Source organism: Lactuca sativa, chromosome 5 (genome assembly GCF_002870075.4).
Source record: "Lactuca sativa cultivar Salinas chromosome 5, Lsat_Salinas_v11, whole genome shotgun sequence".
Lineage (NCBI taxonomy): Eukaryota > Viridiplantae > Streptophyta > Magnoliopsida > Asterales > Asteraceae > Lactuca > Lactuca sativa.
This window is the reverse complement of record NC_056627.2, coordinates 65988490-66000473: the sequence shown is the minus strand read 5'-3', so window position 1 is coordinate 66000473 and position 11984 is coordinate 65988490. Positions and strand designations below refer to the sequence as shown.

Below are 11984 nucleotides of genomic sequence, written 5' to 3'. Positions count from 1 at the left end.
GCCCAACTTGATAATCCATGGAGTCTTAGCCCACTATACAAGTATGGATGATTTACACAATCAACCCATATCTTTAATTAGTCTTCTTTTGATCACTTAATTAATCCTAGATTAATTCTTGATCAATACTAATTAAATAATCTTATTAATATATTACAACTTATAATATATTAACAAACCATAAGTGTTATTTCTCTCATTTTAGTCTATCCAAATGCATGATGCCATGCAACCCAAATGGACCATGTCGGGTCGGGTCAAGTCTAACCAATTAGAGTTTGGACTTAGACATTAATCCAAAAAGTTAGACTAGGGGTAAAATTGTAACATCTTGAGTTCGGGTATGTCAATTTAATTATTTATTTATAATTTTATTGAGGAACTCGACGAGTTGATGCCTCAACTCGTCGAGTAGTGTCTGACCTATTGGCGCATTTCGCGACCGGACTCGACGAGTCGGGACCTGATTCGCCAAGTCGGTGCTGATTAGGAAAACCCTAATCCCCGGGTTTGCGAGCCTATTTAAAGACCTTTATGACCTTCATTTGTGGCCACCTTGTTCCAGAGAAACCCTAGAGAGATGAGATAGTGAGTTTGGGGGCAAAAGGAGGCCATTCCTTCATTTTTTTGTGTGATTTTTCTTGAAGGAAGAGAGTAGCACAAATCTAGAGTGTGAAGGGGACTGGATCAGAGCTAATCATCTCGTGATATCATCTTTGGAGGTATAATCCTTTCCATTTCGTGTTATATTGATGGACTTCTTGATTTCAGGGTTTTTACCCTCATTTTATGGAAGACCTAGTGAGTATGAGGTCCTCTTTGGGATTATGACATCAGATCTGGACCATGAGAGGTCCCTAGAGTCATTACCTTCTAGTATTTTGCAAGCAAGTAAGCAATTGGAGACTAGGTTGCCATTTCTAGTGTTATTTCTCCATTTGAGGCTTGAATTGGGTTGCATGCACGTAAAGGTTGCACCTTTACGTGACTTTTCAGTGTTTAGGGGTTAGATCTATGATTTGGCTAAGCAGATCTGACTTCAGGAGGTTGTATGAGCAAGTCCATGGAGGAAACTCGCCGAGTCCATATGTAGACTCGACGAGTCGAACTGTGTTGCCCTGGGGTCTGACTCCAGTGGTGACCCGATGAGTTGAGGGGTGACTCAGTGAGTCGAGTGAGGCTTAGAAAGGGAAGAGTCTGTGGGGACGATGGGACTCGCCGAGTCATTGTATGCACCCAGCGAGTCTGGTCAAAATGGACAGTTGACTTTTGTGTTGACTTTTAGGGTTTGTCAACAAATGGGCCTTAGGCCTGTTGAGGGGTAGAATGGTCTTTTACCCTTCTAGGAATTTTCATGAGAGAATATCCGAAATATGAAGAGACATTTATTTAGTGAATTTATTACTGTCTCTAGGCGGAGGCTTGGGCAGTATTCTGAAATCGACATTTTACCGAGATTCCCGAGGTGAGTCTTCTCACTATACTTTACCTAGAGTGGTAACCAGAGCTATGTGACAGTGTATCTTGTATTCTATTTATGTGTTGTGATTCTATGTGATATGTGATATGCATGATTCAGAGTTTACAGAGTTAGGACTAGTGGGTCCACAGAGTTATGGGACCAAGAGGGTCCCACAGAGATATTCGACCAGATGGTCATTAGAGTTACAGCCTTGAGTGGCTGATATGTGTTTATTTAGTAATTTGGGGAACTCACTAAGTGATGTGTGTAAAATGCACTGGTTTTAATCCTACTTTTAAATTATAAATTTAGCACACAAAGGTAGTGAACCTGTCTTTTAGTGGTATAATTGGATAAGTAGAGTGTCGAACTCAGGGAACGGAAATTAAACTAATAACTAATTTTAACTAAGCAAGTAATAATAGTAAAGTTTTTCTCTAGTTTTACAAGACTAGAAACTTAAACACACCACCTAATAAGTGATTAACTAAAAACTAAAACAAGTAAAAGTTCACCAAATTTGATAAAGAGTTTCTGTTTAGGTCCAACCAATTCACTCCTATGGTTATTTGTGTAATAATGTGATAAATTAATTGTTATTGGTTACCAACTATAGTGGTTAGATTCATGTTCACTAATACTAACCCTTAGACGATTAATCAATTCAAGCAGTGGCCAATTGTTTAAACTAATTAATTCCCTAGTTCAATTATTTGGATTAAATAAGATTTGTAATTGGTTAATCAAGTGGGTGTTTCAATTAACCTCTTGTTTGTTGGTTTCTCAAACAAGCTTACACATTAATTTACCCATTCTTTTATTAATTCTAGTTTCATGTTCATTATTCCTAGACATATGATAAAGTGGTCACATAAACATATGAGGTTAAAAACTAAGAGATGTTCATGCGGCTTAATTGTCTCCCAATTAACAGAAAATAGTTATGGTTAATGCATAAGGTTCTTTAACAAACTTAATTTAATAAAATCACTAATAAACAATTAACAAAAGTAATAATTAAACCATAGGAGTAATTTGGTTCTTCCTAAACAGAAACAATACGAATTTAGTTCATGATTACAGTAGAAACAAGCTCAAACACGAATTTAACTAAGCTAAACATGACTCAATCCTAAGATTAAGTGGAAAATATAACCTAATTCGCCTTGAGTCTTCAAAAGATCGAAGGTTAGGGTTCTTCAGGTCTTCCAAGGGTTCTTCAATCGCAGTTCTATTTCCAAGAAAGCCAGAAAAGTCCTCAATTCGGATTAAGGTCGTGTACTCGCCGAGTACAAGTGCAAAATCCGTCTACGGTAAGGATTTTTGACTTTTCTTCGGGAACATTCTCATAAACTCGCCGAGTTGGTGCGTGGAATCGCCGAGTAGGTGTGGATTTTTCCTTCTTCTTCATTCTTTGGTCTCTAATTGCTTCTCCTTATTCCTTTTTACTTCCGACCATGTCTTTTGAACTGAAAACACAATTAAAGCATTATTAAGTACCTTTTGTCCACATTATGCACATAATTAGCTAAAAATGAATAAAAATATATGCTAAACATATGGTTAATTATGCAAATATCAAAATACCCCACACTTGACTTTTGCTTGCCCCCAAGCAAAACAGAATTTTAACACATTAGAATCACATAGGACAACTCCAATCGAACCCAACCATTATGCCAAGACCGTAACGCATGCATTTGTGTCTAAAATTTTCCTAATAACCCCCATACTCTAAATACTCACAATCCTCATAAACATTCGCCCACTTTTTCCGAACAATGCTCATTTTATGCATCCCTCCGAATCCATCCGCAGAAAACCTCTTAACCTCAAGGTGTTTTTGGTTGAGCAACCCAAGCATACGTAATCTAGAAAATTACAACTTTTCGATACCACATTGGAGATTTTTGGAATTCTTCACTTCTTTGATCTTTAATCTTTAATTTCTTTGAATTCACCACCTTGTTGTTTGATTTTTGGTATCTTATTTTGAATTTCTTTAGAATTTTTGATCTTTTACTTCATACTTTAACTTTGATGCTCCAAAAATTCTTCAAACTTTTCTTGTAATTCTCTCTTTTTTTAACATGTAACTCACTTTTTTCCACTAAAAACCCTACATGCTTAAGCAGGGGCGCTCAACTTAAAACTTTATTGGTTAACGATAATAATTTTCCTCAATACATTTCTGGTACACGATGCAAAACATATTGCATCATTCGGGCTAAGCGAGGTCGTGTTTTTGTCCCATGATTTCACTAGAATAAGGAAGCCACAAATGCACTAGAAGGTATATAGGCTCAACTAAACATATGAGTTTTCATGCAATCATCCACACAATTCTAACATGGAATCCTAATTACTTTTTACCAAAATTTTCTAAATTAAACCTAAGTAACATTTTTGGTATGCAAAAAAAAAAATATACCTAAATTAGGATATTAGGATTCTAAATTCACTAAGATGTAACCAACACCCTACCCCACACTTAATTCATGCACTGTCTCCATTGCATGGTATGCATGAAAAATAAAAACATGAAATATAGAGAGAATTGGAACAAACTCCCCTGGGGTAGTAGTCACGAAGGTGATTTTCTTCAATTAAGCTCCATCTTTGAATGACTTTAGACGTAGGAACAGCTCATCCATGTCTTGGGTGCCATGTCACGTGTGGTAGACTTGCAAATGACTCAAATATGTAGGACAAAGCTCCTAGAAACCTCCAGTAATGAATCTTCACAAAAAATATGGATAAGGACTAGAATGAATGTGCCCAAAACAACTTTGGGATTCGAAAAATGTTGATGGCCTCGGCAAGTAAGTCATGTACTCGGCGAGTATATTTCCAACTTGCAGTAATGTCGTGTAATTGTCCATGTACTCGGCGAGTAGGATGGATGCACTCGGCGAGTAGGCACTGAGTTGAGAAAAATTGTCTTGCTCGTTTACTTCTTGACTGAGATGCTGAATTGGGATAATTCGGTGACTCTTCTTCTAATTACTTCAGTAATAATGCACCCAATCACTCCCAACTCTAACGGACTCAACCTTAATGGAAAACACCTCGCACTCTCATCTAAGCATTCCTCACTTGAACTTTGACCCTTAAGACTTCTAAATGCATCCTAACCTTCCAATCCTGAAAAAAAAATGCAACCACAAGTGAAAGCAACCAAATAAAAGTCCTAAAAACATAATTATCCAAGTTCAACAATAATCCAAACCCAAACACCATAAAAACAAATAAAAACACAAAACAACCAATCTTCAATCTTCTTCATCCATGTTCGCTCCTCCAGCACCACTACCTCCTTCTTCATTGTTTCTACGCATCCTTTCATCCCAATTCATGATATAGGGATAACCAGGCCCGGGTCTTGGGGCGATGTTCATTTGTTGCAAAAGATACTCGATTGACGCATTGTTGTAGTTAACACCTCGCCCAATGTCATCCAACTATCTTCGATATTCAACTTGGTTCCACCCGTCATTCTCATCTTCCACCGGAATAACCGGTGGGTCTTCTCGGGCCCTCTCACTCCTTTGCCTTACCTGTCGTCCCAGATCTTCCAGAACAACCGCCTCGTCTGCATGTGGAATTGCATAAGAATCTCCAAAAATTTTCCATAATTCTCGCCCTCCGATATAGTGTAGTGTTGAACGGAGGAGGAGAAATGACGGTTAGGGCCCTCGCCGCTGGTAAATCCAAGATCCCATATGATCTCGCGAGCCTCGTTACGAACATTCCTCCATTGATTTTGGAGGTCACCTTTTCTTTGACAGCCCCATCCAAGAGATATTTGGCTAAGCAGTAGGGAAGGTTGCAAAAGACATCGGGAGTAATGATGCTCCAAAGGTAGAAGATATCAAGGGTCAGGACCTTGTCATCGTCCTTCCGCATATTGATTGTGCTAGCAATGAGGCAGTGGATGAGACGATGAATTGGTGAGCGGATGTGGCCTTCCTGTGCGGAAGATGGAATGTATACCCGGTTGGCAATGGTGTTCCACCAAGTGGAAGCAACAACCTCTTCATGGAGGTCTTTATGGCACTACTCCAAGAAGGTTTCAAAATCTTCATTTAACATGGCATTTTGATCGTAAATGCCAATTCTCCATGCAAGCTCTGCCATGCTGCATTGTCGCAGCTCCCCACCGAGTGAAAATGAAATAGCATTGGAATTATAATACTCACTACCACCCCGAAATGAGATGGTAGCGAAGAATTCCCAGCACAACTCCGCAAAAAACGGCTCTTGGATCTTGAATAATTGTAACCATCCGTCACAAATGATGATAGAATCCCCCCACATCACAAGATTTCACCAAGTAAGGCGTCAATTCTTCCTCCAACCCGATCTTTCCCAACCAGTCCCAGTTTATTGCATTGGGGAGGTGGATCTCCTTCTGCTTTAAAGCTTCTAATTTGTTTTTAGCGCGGGCCTGTGAGGATTTAGAAGTTATTTGGCGAAAAGAAAGCCACGGGATGTCTCCTTGGCTTCCCCCTCGTGAAGTTTGCCCTTTTCTGGACATGGTTCCTGCAAAATAACATTAAGAAAGCACAAACAAACAACACCCAACAATTAAAATTAAACAAAACAGATCTATAAAAGCTCCTACTCATCGAGTTCATGAACTACTCGGCGAGTAGGAAGAACATCGGGACCAGATTCCAATCGGACCATATTAGGTCACTCGAAACATCTAATTTTGTAGAGGGGTTTGTTGTACTAAGTCCATTAAACACTAATCCATAATAAATTTTGACTAAAGCCTCCTAATTCATAGTAAAATCAAAACCCTAGAATTGGAGAAAACCCCCAAATCCAAATTTTTGGCAAAATAAGGACTAAGAATCGATAAAGCTTCAACCTTTAACAAGTATTGGGAGTAAAGATAATACCTTTATGCTTGAAAGATAGAGATTCAAAAAAAATTGAAGACGTGGCTTGAGAGGAGAAGTGCACGGCGAGTATGAGGGTTATGGTTAAAGTGAGTGAAAGAACCCTTATTTACAGATTGTAAATAACCCGTGTAAAACTTCTACTCGCCGAGTAGAAACGCATTTTTGTGATTATCTAGGTTTTTAAACATGTACTCGCCGAGTATACGTGTAAACTCGGCGAGTAAAGCTTGCAGTTTGCAAAAAACTTAATTTTATATGATTTTTAAGTTAATTTTTTTAAGCTGCCACCCTACACTCTGAGCATTGCTTGCCCTCAAGCAATCATTTTGAACATATTTTCAGAAGAAGAATGAAAATAAAACAGATCCTAAGAAATGAAAAAGAAAACAAAGGGAAAACAAATGCAAACTCTAAACTCGGTTTGCCTCCTGGAAGCGCTTCTTTTTAAGGAGTTATTACCTGGACTCCTTCCATGCTACGTTTCTGCCATTCCCTCCAACAGTAGGCCTTCTTCTATGTCTTCATTTCTTGGGACTCCTTCTTCATATCTTTTCACTCTATGTCCATTGACCTTGAAAGAGGTACCATCTTTTGATAATAACTCTATAGCTCCATGTGGAAACACCTTCTTCACTGGAAAAGGACCATCCCATCTTGACTTGAGTTATCCAGGAAAAAGTTTAAGTCTTGAATTAAAAAGCAACACCTTTTGCCCTTCATGAAACTCTTTATTACCCTTGATCCTCTTGTCATGCCAACTTTTAGTTTTCTCTTTATAGATTAAAGAACTAGTGTAAGCATCATTTCTAAGTTCCTCAAGAGCATTCGTTTGCATCAACCGGTTGTTCTTGAGCTCCGCTATGTTGAAGTTGCACATTTTTAAAGCCCAAAAAGCTTTATGCTTGATTTCCACCGGTAAATGACATTGCTTTCCATAAACTAGCCTATATAGTGTAGTACCAATAAGTGTTTTGAAAGCTGTTCGGAAGGCCCAAAGTGCATCATCTAGCTTGTCCGACCACTCTTTCCGATTGCTCCCCACCGATCTCTCCAAGATTCTCTTCAAGGCTCTATTGGTCACTTCGGTTTGCCCACTAGTTTGTGGGTGGTAAGATGTAGATAATTTATGAGTTACCCCATATCTCCTTAACACCTTTTCTAGTTGATCATTGGCAAAATGAGTGCCACGGTCACTTATAAGAGCTTTTGGAACTCCAAATCTTGAAAATAGCTTCTTCAAAAATCGCACCACCACCCGAGCATCATTAGTTGGTAATGCTTGTGCCTCCGCCCATTTGGATACATAATCCACTGCCACCAATATATATTTGTTGCCTTTTGACATGGGAAATGGTCCCATGAAATCGATCCCCCATACATCAAATACTTCACACACTTGAATACTTTGTTGTGGCATTTCATTTCGGGATAAAATGTTTCCCACTCTTTGGCATGCATCACATTCTTTGACAAATTGGGCTGCATCTTTAAAAATTGTGGGCCAATAAAACCCAATGTAAAAGATCTTCTTAGCAGTGTAGCGTGCTCCATAATGTCCACCGGTGAGCCCGCTATGACAATGCTCCAAGATTTGTTGGCTTTCATTTCCAAACACACATATTCGTATGATTCCATCCGCGCAACTTCGGAAAAGGTAAGGCTCATCCCAAAAGTAATATTTTATTTCTAAAAAGAAATTCTTCTTTTGTTGGCGGGTAAGATCTTTTGGGATGTACTTGCTAGCTAAGTAATTAGCTATGTCCGCGAACCATGGCTCTTCTCCCGTAGTCACCATAATGTACTCGTTCGGAAAATCATCTCCAACTTCATCTTCTTGCAATTGCAGGTTTTCTAGCCTTGATAAGTGGTCGGCTGCTACATTCTCCATTCCTTTCTTGTCGCGTATCTCGGTGACAAACTCTAGAAGAAGTAGAACCCAACATATCAATCTTGGCTTGGCATCCTTCTTGGGAAACAAATACTTGATAACAGAGTGGTCAGCAAAAATAGTTGTTTTAGATAAAACTAAACAAGGGCGGAATTTATCAAAGGCATACACCACAGCTAATAATTCTTTTTCAGTGGTGGTGTAATTCTCTTGGGCCAGATTTAAAGTTTTACTTGCATAATATATGGGTCGAAAGTGCTTATCAACCTTTTGAACAAGGACAGCTCCTAAAGCAAAGTCACTAGCATAACACATTATTTCAAATGGTAAATCCCAATTCAGGGCAATAATGATCGGGGCATTAGTCAATTTTTCTTTCAAGAATTCAAACGCCTCTAAACACTTTTTAGTAAAATTGAATGGTGCATCTTTCAAAAGCAATTGTGTTAGAGGTCTAGTTCTTTTGGAAAAATCTTTTATAAAACGCCGGTAAAAACCCGCATGTCTAATAAAACTTCTAATGCCCTTCACATTAGTTGGTGGGGGTAATTTGGCAATGGTGTCAATCTTTGCCCAGTCACTTCAATTCCCGGTTTAGAAACCTTGTGGCCTAGAACTATACCCTCCTTGACCATAAAGTGACATTTCTCCCAATTAAGAACTAAGTCAGTTTTTTCACACCTAGCAAGCATCAAATCAAGGTTAGTGTGACAATCATGGAAGGAAGATCCAAAAATAGAAAAATCCTCCATAAAGACTTCCATGAATTTTTCCACCATTTCGTGGAATATGGCTGTCATGCACCTTTGAAATGCCGCGGGTGCATTGCATTACCCAAAGGGCATGCGACGATAGGCAAAAGTTCCACTTGCCACCACTATTCCTCGCATTATCGCATTCCTCCATCAATTCATCAAACATGTCAATCGAGAATGCCATGTCATCACTATTCCTCGCATGCTTCATAGCTTGATCAACCACGAAAATGACTAAATCATCTCCTACCCGTAAAGTAAGCTTCGAGTCTCTCATGTCCACTATAGCACTTGCCGTGTTGAGGAAAGGTCTTCCAAGGATGATCAGGACTTGAGGATCCGCTTCCATGTCTAGAATTATAAAGTCTGTGGGAAACACAAATTTGTCCACCTTGACCAATAAGTCTTCATATATTCCTCTTGGAAATCTAACTATCTTGTTTGCTAAGTGAATTGCCATACGAGTTGGCCTTCGTTTCGGGAGATCCAGCTTCTTGAAGAATGAATAAGGCATGAGGTTCACACTTGCTCCCGAATCAGCCAAAGCATGAATGGTAGCCAAGTTGCCAAATTGGCAAGGCAAAGTCAAGCTTCCCGGATCACCCTTCTTCTTTGGTAATTTGTTTAGCATGGCAGCTGAGCAATTTTCATTTAGAACTACTTCTTTCACTTTCTCCATCTTCCTTCTATTGGTTAGAAGCTCCTTGAGGAATTTTGCATATTTTGGCATTTGAGAGACTGCTTCGATGAAGGGTATGTTGATTTGAAGAGCTTTAATATGGTCAAGAAACTTCTGGTACTCCTCTTCCTGCTTTTCTTTCTTAGCTCGAGCTGGATATGGCATTGGAGGCTGAAAGGGCTTTTCAGGGATTTGATTTTCGGAATTTGGCAGTGGACTCGGCGAGTAGAGTCTGTTTTATGCAGAATTTGATTTGGATCTTGTTTTTCTGCGTCCTCCTTTTGCAAGTCTTTGGGTGCTTCATTCTGAATGGGGCCAGAGGAGTAATTATCTTCCCACTTCTTGTTGTGACTATGTTTATGTGCGCGCCTCATGGGTTGTTTTCGGTTTTACTAGGAAGTTTGCCCGGTGATCTTTGATTGATTTGTTGAGCAAGTTGCCCAAGCTGTGTTTCAATGTTGTGGATAGATGCTTGCTGGTTTCTAAGCATGGTTCTTGTTTCTCGGATTGCAGCATCATGTTCATTATGTCTCTTTTCTGAAGCAGCTACAAACTTGGTAAGCATCTCTTCCAAACTTGGTTTTATTTCTTGTGCCGGATCCTCCTTTTGGTAAAAACCTCTTCCCTTTTGCTTGTACTTCTCCTCCTTAGCCTTCATGTACTCGTCATAAGGGTGCCACTCTTTCTTTGGTTTGTGCCAATCTTCATCATATCGGTCCCCACTTGAGTAACATACTTGCACCTTCTTATTGCCATTTTCATCCAAGTCGCAGTCTCTAGTAAGATGAGGCCCATTGTAGTTCTCACAACCCACCCGAATAGCATGTATCGTTTGATCCATTTTGTCCATCCTCCTATCCATGGTTTTTAGCATAGCCATGACTACTGACAAATCTTCTGAAGCTGCATAAGCTGATCCCCTTGTCACATCATTCATTGGATTGTGGTATTCTCTAGAATGCTTAGAGAATTCTTCAATTAGTTGCTTTATCACTGGAGGTGCCTTCTTTGTGAATGGACCTTGCGAGTCAAGTAATTGCATTGTGGTAACACTTACTCCATCATAAAAGTTGGAGACTTCTTGTTGACTATTGAGGTCATGATGTGGGCAATTCCTTAGCAGGCTCTTGTACCTCTCCCAAGTTTCATATAGTGACTCTCTACCTTGTTGTTCAAAGTTGGCTATGGCTTTCTTTAACTTAGATATCTTGGAGGGTGAGCAGAATTGATCCATAAATTCTTCTTTCATCTTGGCCCATGTAGTGATGGACCCGGGGGAAGTGACTTGAGCCAATCCTTTGCAGCACCCTTCAATGTAACCGGAAGCATGCGAAGTAGCTGAGTTTCACGAGGCACGTTTAGGACATTAAAATAATCAGCTACATCATTGACTTGATCCAAGTGTTTGTAAGCATCTTCGTGGTCTTTTCCATAGAAGGGGATCTCCTTGAGTAGAGCAAGAATGTGACCCTTTAGCTCAAAAGTGGCAGTCACGGGAATTGCGGGTTGCACAAGTCCCGGCCCGGAATCATCACATATCCTCTTCTTCCATTCCCCCATGGGGACTTCATCAATGTTAGCCATGAGAATAGCAAATTCGTTGTCGGAATCGGAATCGTGCCCGAATGTAGGTTCTTCTTCTTCCTCGGTTTCGTACTCGGTGTCTTCTTTGATCAGGTCTTCGTTTGCTAAAGAGGCACTGGATGCTCCTGATTTTCCGTTGTTCTTCTTCCCAAAAACAGTCTTCAAGTTAGACAAAGGTGACTTCTTAGGTGTATTCGAGCTTTCCACGTCTTTGTCTTTGTTCTTTCTCAATGCGGATTATGGGTCTTCAAAGGGGGGCACTAGTGGGGTGTTGGATCCTCTGGTCATGAAAAGCATGTAATAGAACAAGACAAATGCGTAAAAAGAACAAAAGACAAAACATAATGAAATTAGAAACTACTTGCCAAACAGTAGGGTACTCGCCGAGTAGGTGTGAGTGCACTCGGCGAGTAACCTGTCTAAAGAAATTGAAAACTAAATAAAAACTTCTAAAAACTAAAAAATTCTAAAACCTAACCTACTTACTGAATTGCTAAAAAAATAACTTGGTGCAAGAAAAACTCACACAAAGGGTCGATAAAATTTGGAATTAGATTTAATTTTTGAACCGTTCCCCGGCAACGGCGCCAAAAACTTGATGTGTGTAAAATGCACTGGTTTTAATCCTAATTTTAAATTATAAATTTAGCACACAAAGGCAGTGAACCTGTCTTTTAGTGGTATAGTTGGATAAGTAGAGTGTCGA

At 39.5% G+C, this 11984-nt stretch overlaps 1 protein-coding gene and 1 non-coding gene across 2 annotated transcripts; one reads left to right on the top strand and one right to left on the bottom strand.

Moving 5' to 3' along the window:
* Positions 1-10064: 10064 nt before the first annotated feature.
* Positions 10065-10943, bottom strand: LOC128134133 (uncharacterized). The gene has a single exon (XM_052771584.1). It carries the CDS (start codon positions 10941-10943, stop codon positions 10065-10067), a length of 879 nt encoding a protein of 292 aa, XP_052627544.1.
* Positions 10789-10895, top strand: LOC111910605 (small nucleolar RNA R71). The gene has a single exon (XR_002856585.1). It is a non-coding gene; the product is annotated as a small nucleolar RNA R71 (small nucleolar RNA).
* Positions 10944-11984: the final 1041 nt, after the last annotated feature.

Excerpts from the sequence above, each read along its gene's own strand:
- LOC128134133 (XM_052771584.1), bottom strand. The coding sequence starts at position 10,943 with ATGAAAGAAGAATTTATGGATCAATTCTGCTCACCCTCCAAGATATCT.